Raw genomic sequence first — 24,659 nt, forward strand, 5'->3', positions numbered from 1 at the left:
GCAATGTCCGTTTCAGAGCAACTGCACCTGTATTCCCCCTCCGCGGTCCACAAAGGGCAACTGCTTCAGGCTTCCAGATGTCATCTCTGTTGGGCAGAGAACCTCATCTCACTTCCTCCTGACCTCCTGGATTTGAAGGCCACACAGCTCCCTGCCTTACTCTGTTTAATCCCCAGCAAGCCAGACTGCCTAAAAGGCCAGTGTTTGTGCCTGGCTTTCTTTCCAAGGGCTGTGACCAGTGGATCACCCGATACTGTAAGTTACGACATAGCTTCTTCTAAGCAAGCACATTTATTCTTAAGTAAAAGCATGACAGAGAAAACATGCTAAAACAGAAGGCACGCTAAGAAGTGTGCCAGGTCACCTCTCACTCCAGCCTCAGGCTCTGCTAGGTTTTAGTCCTTCAAAACACAAGTGGATTTTTCCCATGGTTACAAGTTCATGTGGCTTAGATCCAGATCCAAAACCATTTCTTTATACAGCTTTGGCCTTTGATCTTGGCCTTCTGTGACAGGCAGTCAGAGAATGACCCTCACCTCAGGGAATAGCTTCAAAAGGCTGGAGTTTTGCATAATCAGAATTGCGATAATTTGCATTAATTTCTCTCAACACTTATTGTCCCAAGTTAGTCTTTTGAACTCCCAGGTCTCACATTTGTCACATCTCCCCACTAGAAATGTTACATACTATCCTGGCCCACAATAATACAAGGAGGTCTTTCAGGGATATTGTGGGGAATTGCCATATCTGTCACAAGCAGAATGTAAACAGGCTAATACATGGACTGAAGTGGGGACTAATGAAATGAACACTGGACTGGAAGCCAGGAGCTCCTGGTTCTGTCACTGGCTATCTTTTATGCCTCAGTTTCACCATCTGTAACAAGAATAATAATGCTTATCTATCTTGTATGGGTGCAGTAACAGTTTTTGAAGATAGAAAGCACCACACAACTGCTGAGTATAATTACTGATCCACCTTCACAACTCCTATTGACTGTAACAGGGGTTATTCACAGGAATGGCAGTAAATCAAGCATGATCTATTAGTGTCTTTCTTAGTAAAAAGATCCAAAAATTCTAAAGGGAGGCCCCCAGATCTTCACACATGGAAACTTTCATTTTCTTTTCATTTTACCCCCATACCTTGTGTGCTTCCTCTCCTTTGCAGACAACGGAGGAACAATCCTCTTCCAGTCTGAGTTTCCCCGGGTGGATATTTGACACAGGCTGGCTCAAGCACTGTCTTGTTCACTGGGCTTCAGGGAGGATATCTGTAAAGAAAAGCACAGAGCCTTCCCACTTGATCTAGCTTTTCAGCATAGCCTGTCACCAACGTTCTAGCTTCGTCTCCTGAGGAAGGCAGTCATCACCCAAATTCTATCTGCATCACGCTCTTCACCTAGATCCACCAGGGAGTGCTTGCAATGAGCCTTCCTGCAGCAAAGTTGGGAGCTGGATTCCAATTTCTCCACAGTTGTAGTGACAGAGGGCCAGACTCAATTACACTAAGATCACTCCTGTAAACGTGTAAAGGGACCTTAAAGGGGCCATCAAGTATATTTACATTTATGTAAAATGAGAATCAGACCTAGAGAGAGAGATGAGCTGGTGAGATCCAGACTTGGATCAACTCTTTAAAGCTAAGAGGTGTTTGGAGCCAGGATTTCAGTTCTGGCCAGTTTTAGGAGGTCCAGTATCAGTGTTCAAAACAGTGTGCTAGAGAGGTTATCCTCAAATCCTGGTCTCACTGAGGTCATCAGCAAAATTACCATTGGCTTCAATAGGGCCAGGAGTTGGCCCAAAATGCAGAACTCTTGGTATCAGTTTGTACCGAAGTTTTATAGTAACCTTGCCTATCTTCTTGGTTTGATCCCCCCACCCCACCCAAATTCCCATCTCACAGCCACAATGCTGCTTCTTGGAGACATCCTTGCTGTGTGGCATTTTAACTCTTTCATAGGTCAATTAAAAAAAATTCCTCTTCCCAGCCTATGGAATCAACAGATTTGTTTACTCCAGCCAGGCTTCCTTCTTGGTTGTGAACACTGGTCTAAGATCCGAAGCCACGGAAGCTTGTAAATGGTTTATTTCTGTGTGTAAGGGTCCCAAGTGTTCTTTTATTGATGCACATCAGAGGGGCAGCAGTGCTGATGGAAGGATCACACTAGGCACACGAGATGGTGTTAGAGCAGCCTGCATGCCTTAGATTTGGGAAGCAAGGAAGCTAAAATCCCTTAATGCCATGAGGCATCTTTCCACTCCCTCTCTAATTCACAGATTGTCTTTGGGGTTTTCTCCCCCAGGTGCAGGTTACCTATGTTTAGGCAACAGGGTGCCTGTAAGTTCACTGGTGGATAACTGGTCTACACTAGGGGGGGATTGATCTAAGATACGCAACTTCAGCTACGAGAATAGCGTAGCTGAAGTCAACATATCTTAGATCGACTTAGAATCACTTACTTCGCACCCTCGCGGTGCGGGATCGACAGCCACCACTCCCCCGTCGACTCCGCTTCCGCCTCTTGCCATGGTGGAGTTCCGGAGTCGACAGCAGAGCGATCAGGGATTGATTTATCGCGTCTACACTAGATGTGATAAATCAATCCCCGATAGATCGACTGCTACCCGCCAATCCAGCGGGTAGTGTAGACATAGAACATCCAAGGCTAAGTACTTTCCCCAGATGTGTGTCAATAGGAACCTCTGGCACACATCCCAGGGCAGAATTTGACTTTTTCATAGAATAAACTTTAGATAATTAATGATGGAAAACTTTGAACTCCATACGACCCAGATGAAGAGGACACAAAGATACTGGAGAAGGATGACTTTATTCTCAGCTGAGGCACTCAGTTACCACAGTGATGGGTGTGCTATCAATTCCTAGAGAGAATGTTATTACACTGGATTTTTGGCACTGCTATCCAAAATATAAAGTGACAATAACTAAGATACTTGGGGCCACATTTTCAGGAGCTCGGAGTTAGGCACTGAAGAGAAGAGGTCGGATGCCCAAAGTGCTCAGCAGCTGGAAGATCCGATTTATAGGGACTGCACTGAGGATGCCTTATTGAGAACAGTGGCGGCTGCAGGGTGATCAGCATAGTTGAGTACCTGGTCACTTCATGCAGGTGCCTAAATATGAGCCCTTTGGAGAAGTCTGGGTACAAAGCACATTCTGCCTGGGGTACTTTAATACAGACAACCCAAGCAACCGAAAATTAGGACTCCATATATATTTAACTGGCCTTTTATTTTGCTATGGTCTGCTACTAGATTCTTTGCCATGTGTGATAAGATTAAAAGGAACAAATCCTTTCTCTGACACAGCAAAATAAGGCACAATATCCTCGTGAGTACAACTGCGGCATCCCCTGCTAACATACCGTAGGGCTGGTGGCGTCGGTGCTTCTTTTAAAGAGTTCCTGAAGTTTTTGCTACAAAGTTCTTAATTCACTGACACTTGGCATTCAAAGACCTGATCCTGAAAATCCGTACTCCTGGGAGGAGTTAGGCAACTTAGTCAAGAGGTACCTTTGAGATCAGTGGGACGGCTCATGTGAGTAGGGCCTAGCTAGGTGAGTGGGAGTTTGCAGGATTGGGGCTTTATTTTGAAAATTAAGTTTCAGACTAGCCCTTTGGAACAATAAACACGTGAACACAGGGCCAAAGTTTTCAAATCTGGGTGCCTAAAGTTAGGCTCCTAAATTAGAGTGTCCTGATTTTCAAAGGCTAAGATTTTCAGAGTCACATAGGGGATTTGGAAACCCATTACCCATGAAAATTAATGGGATGTTAATATTAAGGCTATAAAACCAATCACTGTCACAGCAGAACCAGGTAGAGTGGGGTTTTACTGGGAATTGGGTGTCCAAATCTCTTTGGTAGTTTTGAAAATCTCATTGTGAAGTGGAGAGAACTGACAGCTCTCATCGAAATCAGTGAGGATTTTAGATACTCAGCGCCTTTGCAAATCAGGCTGCGTTAATTCAGTGCCTACATTTGGGCCATTTTTTTAAAACACTTCCTTGATGGCTCTTTTGGTTGCCTTTTTAAAATCAAAAACAAACAGCTTTCCAACAGGAAGTTTAAATTTAGCTGAGATTTATTCCTTAACCTAAAATAGTTCCTTCAGCTCTGGTACAAAAATAAATAGGATTTTGTACCCATGCCATATACACAGCAGCTACTGCACGCCTGCTGAAATTATTTCTTCATCATAGTGTGTTTAGAATAAGGACTCTCTACACAACAGTAACCTGTGCTGCGGAAAGTGCCACGCAACAAACCAAAGGCTTTAAATGAGAGGGGAGCTCTCCCCTTGAAAAGTCTGGGTCCAGAGTGAAATCCAGAACCTTCCCTCCCCTCCCCCCAAACGTTCAGCATTGTTCAGAAGAGAGGTTTTGGGCTGGCCCATTAGAAGGGTCAGAGACATGAGCTAACTTCAGATTCAGACCAACATTTCCAACCTCCTCATCCCGTCCCTAAATTCAGGGGCATTTGGAAGAAAGGCTGTGATTCACTCTTATCTCTCAACACCCATCAAAGGGAAAACAACCCTAATCTTTAGCTCCGCTACAGCGCTTCTCCTCTGCAGACCTCAAAGCATTTTATAAAGGAATTTTCTTTGTCTCCATTTTATAGATGGAGTATCAGAGGCGAAGTGATCATGGTCAAGGTCACACAGTAGCAGGGGTGAACGTAGCATTCCAATTAAATCGGTGCATTATACTAAATCCAGTGTAACCGCTGTGTAAAAACAATAAAAGTACAAAGAGAGGATGACACAATGACAGTGCTGGGGGTGGGTGTGTGGTCTGGTGGTGGGCCCAGGCCCAGCCTCAGTGCAGGGCCTGCTCTGCTTTGCAAGAGCAGTGAGAGACACCCAACCCAAGATGTGATGGGGGACGTGGCTCCACTCAACATCTGTTCCCAGCTGCTCAGAAACTCCCTGCCATAAGCCCAGTGCCCTGCCCCGTGTCCCTGTTGCCTGGAGACTGGGACACACCGAGTCCCATGGCACTCCCTCTGGCAGATTTTGCCCTTTGGGCCTCTGTAGAGACTTTGACATCATTATGCAGCAACGTGGCCAGGAGGAGCACCACCACGGCCCGGGCTATGGAGCCAGGTGCAGCTTCTTGTGCAAAGGAGGAAATTAAGCTGCCTGTTCCCACCCTGGGTGTTTTTGCACCCTTGGTTTTCTGATTTCTGTGGGTGTATTGGAATCCATGAACCCCCAATAAAGTATGTCCCTCCCCCACTGCCTAGTGGGTCAGTGGCAGAGCCAGGAATAGAACCCATGTCTCCTAATTCTCAGTCCAGTGCAGTATCCACTGGATTACCCTATCTTCGGTAGCTCAGAATTTTCAACTTTGAAATAAGCACTCTCCAGCAGGACCTGCTTCCTTGGTGCTTGTGTAACTGCAGCTGCTGTCTGTGAATTCTGGCCTAATACACTTGACCTAAGAGTTCAGCAAAGGAAAATGATAAACAAGCGCACTTACAAACAGCAGAGTCAGCTTGGGCTTGTGTGCAGGGTTCCCTCTCCCCTCCTGTGGTTATGTGAATCACACATTTTTTTTTTTCATAGGCAAACTAAGTGCCAGCTAAGACTCGAGACAAGAATGACAAAGAAAATCGATAACTCAGAGGCTTTGTTTCTATTTGCAGCATGTTCTGCCGGGGCACGAAGAAATCTGAAGACCAACTTGTGTAAATGGTGTGACTCCACCTCCCCAGTGTGTGGGGAAAAGGTGTGCTACAGCAACTGTCATCTGAACTCCTATTGTGAGAGTCCATATGAAATCTGTGTGGCCATATGGTAAGCAACAACCCTATTACCCATGTGCTTTCTGTATGCGACACGAAGCGGGGATTTTCCCTTGTTATAGTGTATGGCAGTCTTACTGTTGAGCCTATATGAATTTTACTGTTTTGCATGAATACTGTGTGCCTCAGTTTCCCTGTGTATTGCACCAATGCGGTGGGATAAGGGTGTGTGACTTTGAGACCCTCGAGGGCAGGCGATGCTGCTCCAGCTGCGTTGCCCTCTGTACTCTGAGACCCAGGAGAGGGATGCAACCAGGTGACGACCAGGTGACACTTTGCCTGGGAAACAAGACAAAGACGACGAGGAGGAGCATCAGGTGTGTCAGAGGTCGGGAGCATCAGGCATGTCAGAGGTCAGGTTGCTGGAACCTGGGTAGCCTGCTTGCGGGGACTGGAAGAGGGGGAGTCCAGCCCAGGGTCCCCCAAGATGAACTTGAATGAAAGTCACTGATTTCTGTGCTAACAAGCTCTGTTCTACGCTGTGTTGCTGTCGACTAATAAACCTTCCAGTTTATGCTGGTTGAGAGTCACTGCTAACTGCAGAGTTGGGGTGCAGGGCCCTCTGGCTTCCCCAGGAACTCTGCATGGCGAGACTCACTGCGGGAAGCGCACAGTGTGGAAAGGGACACTGCATGCTCCGGGGTCAGACCCAGGAAGGTGGAAGCTGTGGAAGCTTCTTGCCCGGGTGACCGTATGCTCAGAAAGAGGAGGCGGCATGCTCCCGCAGAGTCCTGGCTGGCTTCCTACGGAGCAGTTCCAGAGCATTGGCCCAATGACTCCCTGACAGTATGGCAAAAAGTATCTGAATTATTTACAGAGCAAAAGAAGGACCAGTGAGAAATGATGGCTTTTTAGCATGCTACACATATTATACACACACACACACACACACAGGACACATTCTCCATTAATCTTCTTCCCCACCTACCCCCCCGCTCCGATTCATTCTACTGTATTCACAATTGCAATTTGCACGGATACAATTTGAGACTTTCAAATGCACTATATATGAAATTTCACTACATTCAAGTTTACTATTGGGCAAATCCTGCAACCCTACTCCAGCAGGGCTCCCATGAATTTAACCTTGCAAGCAAGTTCTATGGAGCCAGATCCTCAAATCCTTCCTCACAGCCTGATATGTCAAACTCTTACTTTTGTGGGCAGTCTTCGTTCACATTAGAAGACGCTGAATAATTCACTCATGGCTTTAGCACTTGGAATAATGCAGCCATCACAAACTCATATCAATCAAACCTCTGCAGCGTGGGGCATGGGTCACTTGCTGGAGGATTCTCTGCACCTTGAAGTCTTTAAACCACGATTTGAGGACTTCAATAGCTCAGACATAGGTGAGAGGTTTGTTACAGGAGTGGGTGGATGAGATTCTGTGGCCTGCGTTGTGCAGGAGGTCAGACTAGATGATCATAATGGTCCCTTCTGACCTTAATATTTATGAGTCTATGCCCTCCTACATGGTCAGGTATTTCACGTTTGATGGCTATATGGACAGATACAGACTTTACGTAACACAATGTAAAAGTGCATGGAGCCAGTGCCATAACACTCGGCAGAAATTGTAGCCCTGCACCCAAACAGAGGATCCAATGGTCCCTTATGACCTTGGAACCTATGAATCTCCTATTCGCGATAAAGGGAGATGCTGTGATTGGCTGGGCCAGTCAATTTGTAGTTTCATATTAGCTAGCAGGTTGAGATAAATTCTAGGCTCCCCATAGCCTTCACCTTGACCTGCTAATTAGTGTCAAAGCTGCAAATTGCTTAGTCTTCACTATGGCTTTCCCTTCAGTTAGTCACCATGTGTTAGCTAACACGAGGTAAACACGCACCTTTTTTCTAAGTGAAGACAAGGCCTTAAAGTCTGAAAACAAAACTGAGTCTCTCTCTGGGGAACAGTAACCTTGAGACATTTCATTGGCTCTATCAGGAGAAGCCCACAGTTGCCGGAGAAACCAAAACACCATTGTCTCACGTGGAATCAGACCGTAAATCCTTTGCAAATCACTCATCTTGTCTGGTGAGGAAGTCACCTGGTGGCCACAGGATAACAGATCCTTGTTAATAAATCACTAAGGAAGAGGCAGGTATGTTTCTGTGAGCTGTGACAGAGTCGGAGGTACGAAAGCCTGTCACCACACAGCCTCACCTCTCTTTCCTCCTCCTCATCAGCATCTTCACTTGCCAGGAGTTTGTTAGCACTTTATCTTATCCTGCACTGGCAAGCTGTTAGCAGTCTGCCACAGATGATACAGCTTGTTCTGTTTTGTGAAACTCAGATTTCCTGTGTGAAGACCCCCCGGAAAACATTGATCTCTCAGGGGCCAATCAACTGAAGTCAATACAGACTCCTACTGACTAGAGTGGGCTTTAGATCCCATCTTCTGTTGGCATCTTAAGTGACCTTTCCTCATCTTTTGTTTGGTACCCAGCTTTACATCAATAGTGTTTTCTCCCGTATGCTCCAGATGTAAGTGACTAGTTCACCCCCAAAATACAATCTTGTTCTCAGTGACCCAGAAGGAAGATCATTATTGTAACTTTCAGAATTATTTCCCTCAAGGTTATTGGGGGCCTCCTTGATGTGCTAGGTCAGGTGTCCTTTGGCATTCAGATTTCAGGATTGTAGTTCAGTTTTCCACATAGGCTAGTGGTTAAAAAAGAGCAGATCTGGGTTCTATCCCTGGCTCTACCACTGACTTTCTGAGAGACGTTGAACAAGTCATGGAACCTCTTTGTACCTCATTTACCCCACTTTGCGAACCCAGGATGGGAGATGCTTGCCAGTGCAGAACATCATGAGTGCAAAGGTAATTATGTTTATAGTTTCTTTATGCACAGGAACTCCCAGGATGCATGTCCTAGCCTCGTTTTTTCAAGGTCTCCATATGGTCTCCAATGCCTTGATGCCTGAAATCTGTTAGTAAACACAGATTGCCATAGAGCAGCAGCCCAGTCCAAACCCAATGAAGCAAATGGGCTTTGAAACAGGCATTCGGTCTCTTAGAAGCACATTGCACTCACCCACTCTGGAGAGACGTGTGGTGAGTACCTTCAGTCTCCACCCCACCCCAAGTGGGGAAAAGCATCCAGCTGACAACTTGCCCATTGCAGGGTTTCTTTGCCACTCTTGGTGCTGAGCATGGCAGAGGCCCGTCTGAAAGAGTTACATGCTCACACAGTCCTAGCAGCGGTAAATGTGACATGGAAAAAGCGCCTGTTTTCACTGGAGATTGTGGCATGGTTACCTCAGTCACTCTCGGGGGCTGGCTTTGCTTTGGCTTTTCATTTCCTTCCAAATTTGTGTTCTTGACATGCTGATAAAAGCTGGTTTTGAAAGAAAAACTCCAGAGCCCAAAGAAAACACGATGACTCAGTTTCGTGGTTAAGCTCTTCCCCCTGGAGATCGTTGTTAGTGCTTTCTGCAAAGCGCCAGGGACACACATCTAATTCTGGAATGCTGCTTTCACAGTTACTAACAGGAAACCATTCTATTAGCTGTTAAATAGATATGGCTCGATACAGCACACACACATGCGCCACCCATTAGAGCTGGAACAATCTCCCAGTTAATAGCTGCCAAGCGCCCACCCTCTGCTCCTTAAAAAAAAGTCTGAGGCCTTATGAGGCACTCCAGCTGTAATGACCATACATCAGGGTACCCCCATGGAGCGGGGCCATTCATGTTACTCACTATCCAGCCCTGTGTACATCTGTGGTGCTATACAAAGGATGCTATTTTGCGTTTTGAGAGCACCGGCTATCTGAGGATCTCAGGGAGCTTTACTGACATTTAGTTCACAATACCTGTGAGGTGAAATGAAGTACAGACGTACAGAGAATTTAAGTATCCAGATCACACAGGGAGTCTGTGGCAGAGCCAGGAATATTGTTCTGGTCTCCTGACTCCCATTCCTGTGTCTCAGCCCCAAGACCATGTTTCTGACCCTTATAACGAATACTGATATATGCACAAATTCATATTGTTCCCCCTCAGAGCAGTATCAAGCACCTCGTCTTCAAAAAGATCTTCACAAAGTTGCTCCTCCTCTGACCTCTCTTCTCTTACCCTGATCACCTTTTCACTTAGCCCAAGTTGCTTCTCTGGGGAGGTACTCCTTTGTATTTTTTGCCCACATCCACCTTCATACCTTATTCTGTTCTGACTGATATCCCAAGAATAATGCCACACTCTAGCTTCCAAGTCCCAGATCCTCAAAAGATATCTAGGCTCCTAACTTCTACTGATTACCTTTGAGGATCTGGGCCCAAGTGACTACCTGACCATAGTGTCATAATCAGATACTACAGTGATGGAGGCCATGTACCAAGACAGACTCCTGTCCCTATCGGTCATTCTAATCTGTATAAGTTCTCATACAATGTTTAGCAAACTAGTTTCTGAGCCCATGCATCCTCCTCCTAAAACACTTCTCCAAACCCACTTCTCAAGGTGTGTTACATTACTGTAGTCTGATATTTTATTATTAAATTAATTTATTTCAGAAGTAACACTTGGTTACCACCAAGACACATGCACCAAGCATCCAAGGGCCTACATAACCATATGTTCTCTTACCATTTCCTGTTTGTTCTCAGCTTAATCTAATCTTCATCTATATTGTAAAGCACTACGTATATTGTGATGATATACAAGCAATAAACAATAAATAAAAATGGACCCAAGCTATCGAATTTGGATCTAGATCTGAACTCTCTTAATGCCTGCACAAAGGATTTCCATTGAATTTAACAGGAACCCCAGATATTCTCTATAGAGCAAAATTTGTGGCATGTTAGAAGAATGTTTGACATCATAACATGACATAATATAGAATACCAATTTAAAATAAAACCTCAAGGTACAGACTATTGCTATAATAGCTTTGGCCCAATTCTGCCAACCTTATTCATGTGAGTTATTCCACTGAAGTGAACGCAGCTTCTTGAGCGAGTTTTCAGGATCAGGTCCTTAAATATTTTAACTATTCTTATTGTTGACTAAAACAACACAGCTACAGGGGTTTCAGAAAATTCATCAATATTTAATTCAAAATGCATGATGTTCAAACAAATGCATTAATTCCAGAAAGTAAAATCTCTTGAGAAGTCAATTACTACTGATATTATAATACGATTTCTATAAGAATGGCCATACTGAATCAGACCAAAGGTCCATCTAGCCCAGTATCCTGTCTTCTGACAGTGGCCAATGCCAGGTGCCCCAAAGGGAATGAACACAACAGATAATCACCATAATCACATACTGGGCATGCTCAGGGCCCTATTACCTGCACGTTATAATTTGGTCAATCAAAATGTCAAGACATCTCTAGAAACAGTAAAAAGAGTGTCCAAAGGCTAGTTATGTCCTCTCTAGAATGAAAGCCAGATATGGAATGGTCATTCAAGGATGGAATGTTAAACCTAGCAATACCTAAAGATGCAGGTAGGTGCCTAAAGACCTTTAAAAATCTGGCCCTTAGACACGTGAAAATATTCCACAAAGTCCCTGTTAAAAAGGCTGGAAATCTATGGTACTAAAAGTAAATGAACTCTGTCCATTAAAAACATTGTTTAACTGGAGCACTGTACAACTCTAGGATTGATTACATTGTAACACCTCATATAACAACATCATCAAGAATTATTCCTCTGATAAGGTTTATTGCATGCATTTTCAGGGCATTGCTCACTGTATTACTTGGGTGTAGTTAAATGGTGCAGTCATGTTTAAAAAAACCCCACAGTCATTGCCTTCCACATAGAAACCCACTGAAAGGGGAAATTCTCCTGGAACCTCCAAGACATCAAGGTCTCAGTTTCCTCTGAATTGTCCCATTTGGAGTAAGGAGAAACAAGGATATTTGCCCCTTAAACCATGGCTGTTCTGAGATCCAGAGGGAAATCCTGCATTCTAAGAACCTCCACAACATTCCATCTTTCATGGCAGTACAGCTCTTTCCAAAGCCATTGTCCTTTGCAGGCCGTTGCTGGTGGCTATCCCTGAAGCCTCTCTCAGGGGATGTCTAGATGGCAAATACTAGGAGATAATGCTCAGAAGGGACATCACCCATTCTTTCTGCTCAGTAGTTACTCAGTACCTGAATCCGTTATGTAAACCTGGGCACAACACACATACTGGGCATGCTCAGGGCCCTTTTTCCTGCATGTTATAATTTTGTCAAACCAAAAGGTCAAGACATCTCTAGAAACAGTGAAGAGTTATCCAAAAAGACTAGTTCTGTCCCCTATGGAATGAAAGCCAGACATGGGGTGGTCATTCAAGGACAGCATGTTAAACCTAGCAATTAAACCACAAACTTGGTGACCAAACTGAGGAAGAGTCCAGAAAATACCATTTATTGGCTCCACCTGAAAAAGAAGAATGAAATAGAAGTGCTTATCCAAGTACCTTTTTCTGAGTGAACATTTCTATCAGCTAAATTACTGGCACATCTTGGAGAGCAGAGATTTGGATCATCACCACCACTAGCTGCAGACACATCATCATGTATTAGTATCTCTTGGTGCTACCACAATACAATTGTTGGACCCTGCACAGGTTTCTCTTTGGGAACCTGTGACAGCTTTCATTTGCAGTGATACAGAAACAGTTTCTAAAAACTAAGCATAATTTATTTTGCACCAAAGGTTACACAGTGATTAAGAGAAGTAGATTCAAAATAGCAAAGAGACCCACTCGCATATTGACTTACCTAAGCTTAACCTCTCTATCTGTAGCTCCAGGGAGTCTGGTTTATTCCCCATCTTGGAGTTAGGAGAAATGGCCCACTCTGCTTGCAGCTCTCTCACTGTCTCTGAATAGCTCAGTCACACAGTCAGCCTTTTCACTAATGCATGCTGGCCAGCCTCTCACAGCTCACCACACACCCCAATCCCTACCTTTTCTAGGTTCTGTGAGCTTTTTGAGTTCCCTTTGATCTCAAACTTAGCTTTGGGAAGGGTTAAACTTCCTAGCCTGGACGGAGCCAGCCATTGTTACCTTAACTCCTATGTTCTGCCGCCATTAACGGCCCAGCCATTGTTACTTTAAATCCTTTGAAGCTATGTATGGGACGCTGACTTTACCTCTATCATTGTTTTACCTTTCCTGCTAAGCTCTGTAACAGCCTCCTTTGATTTAGCTCTGTGCAGTCAAGCAGGCTGCAGTACAAAACTGAACTGGGAAACAGAGTCACACAATATTCAGCAGAGATAATACAGACATTTTCCCAGCTTTTCACACATGGAGCAGCTACAAAGAGTTGGGCACCAAGCGTATCATTCCAGCAGACCTGGTTTCGAAGCAGGATCATGTAACAACAAGTGTCAATCTCACTATAGTCACCAGAAGATATTTGACCACATCAAATAATGCCACACTACCCATGAAATCTGCCTTAGTGAAAAGCTCCCTCTCAGGGAAGACAATGTGCTGGAATAATACTTTACATTACAAGTAGGACTGTCAAGCAATTAAAAAAATTAATCGCAATTAATTGCACTGTTAAACAATAATGGAACACCATTTAAAGGTTTTTGGATGTTTTCTACATTTTCAAATATATTGATTTCAGTTACAACACAGAATACAAAGTGTACAGTGCTCACTTTATATTTTTGATTACAAATATTTGTACTGTAAAAAGCAAAATAGTATATTTCAATTTACCTAATACACGTACAGTAGTGCAATCTCTTTATAATGAAAGTTGAACTTACAAATGTAGAACTATATACAAAAAGTAACTGCATTCAAAATAAAACAATATAAAACTTTAGAACCTAGAAGTCCACTCAGTCCTACCTTCTTTGCATTTTGTCAAATCTGCTGTGAAAGTGTTCTTAAAACAAACGTGTGCTGGGTCATCATCCGAGACTGCTATAACATGAAACACATGGCAGAAAGTGGGTAAAACAGAACAGGAGACATACAATTCTCCCCCAAGGAGTTCTGTCAGAAATGTAATTAACACATTTTTTTAAGGAGCATCGTCAGCATGGAAGCATGTCCTCTGGAATGGTGGTCGAAGCATGAAAGGGCATATGAATGTTTAGCATATGTGGCATGTAAATACCTTGCGATGCCAGCTTCAAAAGTGCCATGTGAATGCCTGTTGTCACTTTCAGGTGACATTGAAACTAAGAAGCAGTCAGCAGTATCTCCCGTAAATGTAAACGAACTTGTTTGTCTTAGCAATTGGCAGAACAAGAAGTTGGACTGAGTGGACTTGTAGGCTCTAAAGTTTTACATTGTTTTGTTTTTGAGTGCAATTATGTAACCAAAAAAAATCTACGTTTGTAAGTTACACTTTAACGATAAAGAGATTGCACTACAGTACTTGTATGAGATGAATTGAAAAATACTATTTCTTTTGTTTATTGTTTTTACAGTGCAAATATTTGTAATAAAAATATAAAGTGAGCACTGTACACATTGTATTCTGTGTTGTAATAGAAATCAATATATTTGAAAACGTAGAAAAACATCCAAAAATATTTAATTTCAATTGGTATTCTATTGTTAAACAGTGCGATTAATCGCAATTAATTTTTTTAATTGCAGTTAATTTTTTTTTAGTTAATTGCATGAGTTAACTGTGATTAATCAACAGCACTAGTTACAAGCCATGAATGCAGGGCACTGAAAGAGCTCTGAATATAGACTATGCAGATTCACAATGCCTTAGTAGACTTTGCAATGGTAACTAGATCAAGTCTTGGACTCATTGAAGTCAATGGCAAAACCCCCATTAACCTTGATGGGACCAGGATGTGGCTCCTTTCCCGTGGCACAGAGAGGAGTCCCTTTGAGTGGAGGCACCAAGCACCAAGAACAGAAGCCAGGACCTGAGCCATGTGAGGAGAGGGGAGACGCTGCTCCAAATAATAATAGTGATAGCAAGTCTCAGGGCAAGAAAAGGAAGGAGGCTTAAGCCACAGCTTGGGGGGGAAGGGCTACACACAGTGTACCACCATATTTTCTTTTCTACAAAAATCCCAAAAAGAAGTTGACACAGTAACTAAGTATGAGAGAGAGAGAACATTTAGTGGTGTGTCACGATGAACCAGGCACATAAATGCCGATTTACAACCTAATTCAGAAGGGTGCTAAACAGCAATGAGTTGGAGTTCAGAACTCTCAGGATCAGATCCTACCATCATAGTGAAAATAGGTGGACCACATTTAAAAGCTCACTGCTTTGCACTGTCAGGAGGGGTCCATGGACTATCGGAAGAGTTGCATCATTCAATCAATATGTGAAGGATGCAGCTTCTTCCTTGAACTTCTGGAATCAATGGACTAGATCCTCAACCTGACGTAAATCAGCTTAGTTCCATTTAAGGCAAAGGAGCTATCTGATAACCCCACATTGCATTACAGATAATTAACCAATGAGTAATCTACTGATAACAACTGGATTCTTTGACCCATATCCTGCTATTGATCTCTATTGTAAATTTTCCATTGACATACAAGAAAAGTGTAACATTTTTTTCAATGTCTTTCTACACCAGTGGTTTTCAACCAGGCATACACATACCCCTGTGGGTATGCAGAGATCTTCCAAGGGGTACATCAACTCATCTAGATATTTGTCTAATTTTACAACAGGCTACATAAAAAACACTAGCAAGTCAGCAAAAGCTAAAATTTCATATGACACCTTGTTTATACTGCTCTATATATTATACATTGAAATATAAGTACAATATTTATATTCCCATTGATTTATTTTACAAGGATATGGTAAAATTGGGACAGTAAGCAATTTCTCAGTAATAGTGTGCTGTGACACTTGTATTTTCATGTCTGATTTTATAAGTGAGTAGTTTAAGTGAGGTGAAACTTGGGGGTACGCAAGACAACTCAGACTCCTGAAAGGGGTACAGTAGTCTGGAAAGATTGAGGGCTATTGCTCTACACCAGGGATCTCAAACTCAAGTCACCATGAGAACCACATGAGGACTAGTACATTGACCCAAGGGCCGCATCACTGAAACCTTTTCATACAACGATACAAAAGTATAGTCAAAAATGAAAAAAATGAAGAGTAATATAGTTTGCTATTAAAAGTTAATACATTAACTTTAAAACTGTAATGCAAAAAGTCAGTGCTAATTTTGACCGTCATTTCAAACCCCCCATTCCAACCCTTTCCCCAAATCCCCCACCCCCACTCCACTCCCTCCATGAGGGCCCACCCCTGCCCCACCTCTTCCCACCCCTTCCTCACCCCCATTCCAACCCCTTACCCAAAGTCCCCACCCCAACTCAACCCCCTCCCTGCCCCTATTCCAACCCCTTCCCCAAATCCCCACCCTGGTCCCGACTCTTCTCCGCCTTCTCCCCTGAGCATGCGGCGTCCCCGCTCCTCCCTCCTGGAAAGTCCTAAGCACCACCAAAACAGCTGTTTGGTGGTGGGAAGTGCTGGGAGGTAGGCGGAGGAGCGGGGAGGAGAAGGGGGTACAGAAGGTGATGGGAGCTTGGCTGCCAGTGGAGTCAATGCCTATGGTGGGCCGCAGTAAATAACTCCGCAGGCCACGTGTTTGAGATCCCTGTTCTGCACCATACCCATTACAAACAATCCATACATCACGTGGTATCAAACTAACAAGCAGCCCAGGTTTGAGATGATTTTATCATACAGGGCTATTGTATATTTTTTGGATGCAGAGATTTTGGCCTGATGCATTGTTGATTCCTTGCATATTTTCAGGAAGCAAGACAATGACAGCATTAAGATCAGCACTCTGTGCCACAACCCACAGCTCCCAGTAGAAAATGTAATGGTTCCAAATTACAACACCTCACGGTGCATCATGACCCATCAGTCTAGTGAGGAAGGAATATTTTACATCTGTGGTTGTGTGGATGAACAGGAATGCAACGATAAACTCATATTTGAAAACCACACCAATGGTGAGTATTTATTATTATTATTATTTTTTAAATGAAGGCATGTCACTTTAAAGGTGCACTACTCCCACTGGAAGCCGCAGCCCTCAGCACTTTTGAAAACCAGATTAATAAGTACTAAGATCAGAGAGGACCATTAGATCTTCTACCCTGACCTCCTGAATGTCACAGGCTATAAAGTTTCATGCCGTTATCCCTGCACTGAGTCCAATAACTTGCACTTGATTAAAATAGATCTTCCAGAAAGGCATCCAGTCTTGAACTGAAGTCATCAAGAGATGGAGAGTCCACCATTGGCCTGTGTTTCCTGTGGCACAAGGGGCTCAGATTAGAAACTGAAAGTCTGAGGCACCCACACTTAGTCAACACTTCTGAAAATTTTAGCTACAATAAATCATGAAATTCTAGAGCAAGTTCTACCAAGATACACCCATGAAATCCCACTGATGTCAGGGTGTGTCTTCACTTCAAAAAAGGTAGTGTTTTTAAAAACCACAGGATAACTAACATGTGTGACTTATCCTTTTCTAAAATCCCCGTGGAGACAAGACACTGCAGTTTTTACTGTAACGTAGCTAGGGGAAGTCAACACTAAACCCCTGACTACAGTTCACCTCACCCAGTTTACTTCATGGTACAACTATAGAGCCTTGTCTCCACTAGGATTTTAGAGCAGGATCGCTCGCACACATTAGTTCACCTTTTGGGGGCAAAGCCTCACAGGAATTGCCCAGGTATAAATGAGAGCAGAAAAAAAAAGTTACTAACCTTTTATAACTGTTGTTCTTCGAGATGTATTGCATATGTCCACTCCACTCAGTTGCTGGAAATTTTTTTTACTCAGTGGTACCTGTGGGGCAGCTCAAACAACTTCTGCAGCCGTGTGATGCTGGGGATGGTATAAAGGGCCCAGATGACCCTTTACCCACTCCGTTCCTTCTTTCTGGAAACTCCAGTGCCAAGGGTGGGGGAGGGGGAGTTGTGTCATGGAATGGACATGTGCAACACATCTCGCAGAACAATTATGAAAGGTTAGTAACCGTTTTTGCTTCAAGTGATTGCACATGTGCATTCCACTCTTGGTGGCTGCCAAGCAGTTAAATAGGCTGGGGAATCAGAGTTCATGGTCACAAAGACTGCAATACAGATCAACCAAATTTGGCATCATCTCTTGAATGCTGAATGGTGGCGCAATGGCAGGAGAAAGTGTGCACAGATGACCAGGTTGCTGCTTTGCTAATGTCCAGGATATGGATCTGCACTGGAATGCTGTTGAGGATGCCTGATATCTTGCAGAGTGGGCAGTCAGCTTGTCTGGGAGAGAGACACCTGCCAGATCATAACACATGTGGATACAAGAAGTTATCCGAAATGAAATTCTCTGTGTGGAGATTGAAAGACCTTTCAATTCTGTCCACTATGGCCATGAACAGTTGGGTGGGCTGCCAAAATGGTTTGGTCCTGACTATGGGCTTGGCTATACCTGCAGATGTAGAGCGCTTTGGGTTAAACCAGCCTTCGTACAGCGCAGAAGGGAAAGCGCTGCAGTCTGTCCACACTGACAGCTGAAAGTGCACTGGCGTGGCCACATTTGCAGCACTTGCCGCTGCATTGGGAGCGGTGCATTATGGGCAGCTATCCCAGTGTTCAAGTGGCTGCAAAGTGCTTTTCAAATGGCGAGGGAGTGGATGGAGTGTGTTCTGTATATGTGGGGGGGAGCGAGAGTGGGCTTTTGGGGTGCTGAGAGTGTTTCAGCATGCTGTTTTGTAAGTACAGATCCTGCGGGGGCCCCCCCCGCCCCAAAGCAAACAGCTGTTTGTTTTTTTTCTCAGCGCTGATAAGCAGCCAGCATGCCGCAGAAAAGGAACTTTGAAAGGGCCCCTTTTGCATTCCTGCCAGAGTTCACAACAAAGACAAGAGAGGCCACTTCAGTTAATGGGATTATGGGACGTTTCCGGAGGGCAACCAGAGCACTGTAATGCAACTCCTCATTCACACGAATGCTGTAGCGTCTCATCCAATACGCACCACACCTTATCCCTCTCGGGGAGGTGGAATACCAGCAGCGCTCTAGCCAGGGAGTCAGAGCGCTCTACGTGCCTTGCCAGTGCGGACGGGGAGTAAGTTAGAGCGCTCTGGGTGGCTTTATTGCGGTATAACGTGCAAGCGTAGCCAAGGCCTATGTAATTGCCAGTGCTTGTCTTACACCCACTGTATATATCTGTTGCTCCTCCCTATTTGTATGTGGCTTGGGGTAAAATGCAGGAAAGTAAATTGATTTATTGATATAAAAATCTGAAACTACCTTAGAGAGAAACTTCAGAGGAGGGCATAAGTACATCTTCTCCTCACAGGAGACACTGTATGGTGGTTCAGATATAAGAGAATGCAGTTCGGAGACTCTTCTAGCAGAAGTGATAGCAATTAGGAAAACCACCTTCCAGCAAAAGGTTTAGTAAGGAGCATGTTTCAAGAGGCTCAGTTGGTGGCCCCATAAAGTTTAGACAAAACGAAGTTCAAGTCCCAACGGGAAATGAGTTCCCTTAGTTGAGGGTACAATCTTTCCAGTCCTTTAAGGAACCTAATTGTCATATCATTAGGAAAACAGAACAGTTATCTACCTGAGAGTGGAAAGCTGTCAGGTGAGCCTTAATAGAGAAAATCCCTAACAACACTAACTATGAATTTTTAGAGTAAGCAAATCATTTTTATGAATGTTACTGATGCTAAATTTGCAGGTCTTTACAGTTTCCAAAGCCCAATATAGCAGGTACATGAACTTCAGGGAGCTGGGGGAGGAGGGGAAGAGAAGTCCAAAGCGAAGTCCAAATGCTGATATCTGCGTATATCATTTTACACAAAAAGGGTGACTGGCTCTTCGGAAATGCCACTGCCACCAAGTATTTTCACAAAACGTATTGTGTTGCCAAATGATATATAAAAATGTTATAAATTGAAACAATAAGGTTTCAGGCTAGTTAGTCATAGAATCATAGAAGATTAGGAGTGGAAGAGACCTCAGGAGGTCATCTAGTCCAACCCCTACTCAAAGCAGGACCAACCCCAACTAAATCCTCCCAGCCAGGGTTTTGTCAAGCTGGGCCTTAAAAACCTCTAAGGATGGAGATTCCACCGCCTCCCTAGGTAACCCATACCAGTGCTTCACCACCCTCCTAGTGAAATAGTTTTTCCTCATATCCAACCTCCCCTACTTGCTCCTTGTTCTATCATCTGCCACCACTGAGAACGGCCAAACTCCATCCTCTTTGGAACCTCCCTTCAGATAGTTGAAGGTTGCTATCAAATCTCCTCTCACTTCTGCAGACTAAATAAGCCCAGTTCCCTCAGCCTCTCCTGTGCCCCAGACCCCTAATAATTTTTTGTTGCCCTCTGCTGGACGCTTTCCAATTTGTCCACATACTTTCTGTAGTGGGGGGCCCAAAACGGGATGCAATACTCCAGATGTGGTCTCACCAGTGCCGAATAGAGGGGAATAATCACTTCCCTCAATCTGCTGCCAGTGCTCCTGCTAAAGCAGCCCAATATGCCATTAGCCTTCTTGGCAACAAGGGCACACTGCTGACTCTCATCCAGCTTCTCGTCCACTGTAACCCACAGGTCCGTTTCTGCAGAACTGCCACTTAGCCAGTCGGTCCCCAGCCTGTAGCAGTGCATGGGATTCTTCCATCCTAAGTGCAGGACTCTGCACTCGGCCTTATTGAACCTCATCAGATTTCTTTTGGTCCAATCCTCCAATTTGTCTAGGTGACTCTGTACCCTGTTCCTACCCTCCAGCATATCTACGTCTCTCCCCCGCTTAGTGTCATCTGTGAACTTGCTGAAGGTGCAATCCATCCCATCATCCAGATCATTAATGAAGATGTTGAACAAAACCAGCACCAGGACCGACCCCTGGGGCACTCCGCTTGATACCAGCTGCCAACTAGACATCAAGCTGTTGATCACTACCAGTTGAGCTCGACAATCTAGCCAGCTTTCTATCCACCTTATAGTCAATTCATCCAATCCACACTCTTAACTTGCTGGCATGAATACTGTGGGAGACCATATCAAAAGCTTTGGTAAAGTCAAGATATCTCACTTCCACTGCTTTCCCCATAGCCACAGAGCCAGTTATCTCATCATAGAAGGCAATCAGGTAATCACTCTTCTGCTTTTATTTATTATCTGCCCATCTTGCCAATGATAACTTTGCAAGACCCAGACTTGATGCATCTCCTTACATATATCTTCTTATATGATTTTAAAAGATTGTTTGCATTTTGTTTTTTCAAATTTTAACCTTAAATATTAGAGACACAAAATCTGATTAAAGACAAATGATTATGAAGGAAATGACTAAAGCAGATAAGCATTTTTCCAAAGCAATTTTCCATTTATTTACAGTCTTAGGGCCAGCCTTCATTAAGGAAATCTGGGACTCCCAGTGTGACACTGCACTGGTGTAGAAGAAAATTTGCAGTGGAATGATTTACTCTGGTAATTCGCTGGGACTAAGCTACACAAATGCAACATGTCTACATTGGAGCTCATCAGTCATCCCATTACATGTGCAGATGTGTCATTTCCTCTCCTCCCCTCCCACAAGCTATGCTTGAGAACCCCAGCCTAGGAAGCAAGGCGCTGGTGGTGGAAATTGAAATGATGCATTCAGAAGATGCCATTTCTTGTTAAATATTGAGGTGACTTCTCAAAATGTTGTGCTGATGGAGCTTGGCCTAGGAGTTCGAATTCACATCAGACAGGGATTGAATTAAATGGCCAGTAATGCACTGCAATATTTGGTTTTCAACGTGCTGCCTATGTTTTCAGAAAAAAAAAAATCTACACATTTAGTGGCCCCACTCACATCTGGGGATTTTGCAGCATGCAGGAACATCATTGTTAAGGAATTGGCAAAAGTTATGCTCACAGCTCTGACTATTTGTTAGCAGGATTCATGCATGTCATTCCCTAAAAAAAAAAAAAAAAAAGCCTGAAAATTCTTTACTCGCACTCTGTTGAACTTCAGCTTTTCAAAGAGGTGATCATATCTATCGAGTAAACCCTTCAGAGCAGTAGGTGATACCCACGCCTAGCGCTTTCCAAAACCAACATATTCCTGGGTTAGTTACCGATTTATAGCCCTTTGGGCTGATCTTGTGGTTTGAACCTGATGCCTATTGTAAAAATACTTTCACAGCTTTGCAGAAATTAGCTGCAACGGATTTTTTTGGAATTTGCCAAGTAAAACAAGCCAAGGGATCCGTTTTTCCAGAGCCTGAATTATAAACTGTACACGGAGGTCAAACAGCGGGGGATTTTGCTTAAGGAATGCATGTTATATTCCTTCCCCTCAGTTATTGTACTTGGCAGAAAAATATCTGAGTAAGATTTTACTTGAATCTCTCTCCTGAAGTCAGCATTTTTACTCCAGGAATTGCAAACATCAAAGGATCAGCTAATTATATGTTGTGTGAGGGTCTTCTTCAAGTGATCTGAATGCTGAGAGGGATTTTTTTAAAAACATTCTTGGTCAATATTTGGGTGAAATGTTTTTGTTTTTCATATTTTGTTAAAGTTTTCTATGGGCAGTCAGACCCTCAGCCACATTAATCTCAAATTATATTCATTCACACTAGCAGTAATGCCAGGAACACTCACTCACTCTCATCATTCTGATTCAGATATCTTTGCTCATTTTTAATAGCGCCCTGCTACAAGAGTAGATTCACCGAATTCAATAGAAATACTGTGCAGTAAGATACTCCTCAGTTAATACTGGCAGAATTTAGCCCGATATAAGACTGCATCTAATGCACTGACAGAAGAGTCTCATTCTCCATTCCACCTTAATCCACAGCTTTATCTCCATTAACAATTTACATTTGATTAGAACACCATTGGTTTTGACTGTTTTGCAAAGGGCTTCTGTTTATGAACCAGATTCCCAGATCCAAACTATCCCAATCTTTGAGGTGTTCAAAATGCCAATCCAGACTTTCCAGCTTTGTTTCATTATTGGCTTTCAGATCACTGGAAGGTTTGCGCACGTAGTTTATAATAAATCAGTTTTAATAGGTCCAAGATGTTGATGAACTAATATACACATGGGTGGTGTGCACATTGCATAATCAAAGGATGTAGACGAACCAACCAACCAGATTTCCTGACATGACCTCAGTGAGGATGCTGCATATCAAGGCCACTTGGGACTTCACGGAGGCTTTGTGTGCAAGTAGTCACAGGCTGAATCCCACCTCATCTGTGACAGAGAAGATGAATGTTCTCATACCTTGAAATTGGGTGAGCAAGTGTGGCCTAACAGAACACTGGACTGGGACCCAGGTGCCCTGAGTGCTATTCCTGGTGCTGCCAGTGGCCTGCTGGTTGACTTTGTCACTTCACCTCTTTGTACCTCAGTTTCCCTATATGGGAATAATGATACTCACCTCCTTTGTAAAGTGCTTTGAGGTGTACTGATGAAAAGAACTCAACATTATCATCTTACAAGAAACCTCTACCATTTGAGCTAAGACAGCATAGGTACTGGAACTAGGGGTGCTGCTGCACCCCCTGGCTTGAAGTGGTTTCCATTATATACAGGGTTTCCAGCTTGGTTCAATGGCTCTCAGCATCCCCACGATATACATTGTTTCAGCTCCCCTGTAAGACAGAATTTGCTAGCTTACAAGACCTCTGGCCAACAGTTGAGCAGTTCTGATTCCATCCAGTAGAGGGCAGTGGGGCACATACACTCACTGAGCTAGTGCATGAAAATACTAATTTTTGGAACCCTCACCAAGTTGCACAAGCTAAATGTAAGGCCTAAAGCTAGCTGACAGTGTCCCTTTAATAATCAGAGAGAGGTGAATTCTTACCCTCAGAGTTACGGGCAGTGTGTATTATGTCCTTGGCAATACTTAGTTAACTAGCTCCCATTTTTCTCCCCAGGCACTACCAAAACTAGCTGTTGCAGGTATTTTATAGCAGCAGATTCTTATTCATTTTCCTTTCTGCAGGATACTCCATGCTGCAGAGCAAAGAGGTCATTCCTGTAGCAGCAATAAGCCTGCTCCCCCCTCTGCTCGTGGCTGTCATGATAACGGTGATATTTTACCTCTGCCGCACCCAGAAGCGGAGAAAGAGAGCCAAGGACTGGGGTCAGAAGCACACACAGCACCAGGCTTTGCCCAAGCCAGGAAAAGCTGCTGAGGACGATGAAAAATTATCTGTGATGACAGATGACAATCACTCCAGCATGAACTTCACCTGCGCCAACAGCATCAACCATAACACCGAGCTGCTGCCCATTGAGCTGGATGAGATAGTGGGGAAAGGCCAGTTTGCCGAGGTCTGGAGGGCCAAGCTGAACCACACCACTTCGGGGCAATACGAGACAGTAGCTGTTAAGATTTTCCCATGCGAGGAATATTCCTCTTGGAAAAACGAAAGCCAGATCTTTACAGATGCCAGCCTCAAGCATGAGAGCGTCCTTCAGTTCCTTACAGCAGAGGACAGAGGGTCTGGGCCCCGGAAGGAATACTGGCTCATCACTGCCTACCATAGCAGGGGCAACCTGAAGGACTATCTGTCCCGACACATTCTGAGCTGGATAGACTTACAAAAAATGGCCAGCTCCCTGGTGAACGGCGTGGCCCACCTGCACAGCGACTACACTGCCTGTGGCAGGCCAAAGATCCCAATCGCTCACCGGGATATCAAAAGCACCAACATCCTGGTGAAGAGCGAGTGGGAGTGCGTGATTTGTGATTTCGGCATTGCTCTAAAGCTAGATCCTTCCTTAACAGCGGATGACTTTGCTAACAGTGGGCAGGTGAGTGAAGCCACAGCTGGGTTATTGACTTAACTTTACAGAAATTCTT

At 44.0% G+C, this 24,659-nt stretch overlaps 1 protein-coding gene and 1 long non-coding RNA gene across 3 annotated transcripts in view; one reads left to right on the top strand and one right to left on the bottom strand.

Moving 5' to 3' along the window:
- The window catches only part of LOC122462485, a 30,844-nt gene extending 21,806 nt beyond the window's left edge, over window positions 1-9,038 (bottom strand). Inside the window, exons 1-2 of one of the 2 annotated variants that reach the window (XR_006285042.1) lie at window positions 8,874-9,038; window positions 1,146-1,273 (exon numbers count right to left, since the gene is read on the bottom strand). This is a non-coding gene — a long non-coding RNA (uncharacterized LOC122462485). Of the gene's footprint in view, window positions 1-1,145; window positions 1,872-8,873 lie in introns of those variants that run through there. The other variant, XR_006285041.1, reaches the window with a different exon arrangement.
- LOC102946534 (TGF-beta receptor type-2) overlaps window positions 1-24,659 on the top strand; it is an 87,175-nt gene that overhangs the window by 37,069 nt on the left and 25,447 nt on the right. Inside the window, 3 exon segments of the mRNA XM_027819463.3 lie at window positions 5,673-5,823; window positions 16,574-16,776; window positions 23,796-24,610. Of these exon segments, the coding sequence (XP_027675264.2) occupies window positions 5,673-5,823; window positions 16,574-16,776; window positions 23,796-24,610 (1,169 nt within the window).

Source organism: Chelonia mydas, chromosome 11 (genome assembly GCF_015237465.2).
Source record: "Chelonia mydas isolate rCheMyd1 chromosome 11, rCheMyd1.pri.v2, whole genome shotgun sequence".
Classification (NCBI taxonomy): domain Eukaryota; kingdom Metazoa; phylum Chordata; order Testudines; family Cheloniidae; genus Chelonia; species Chelonia mydas.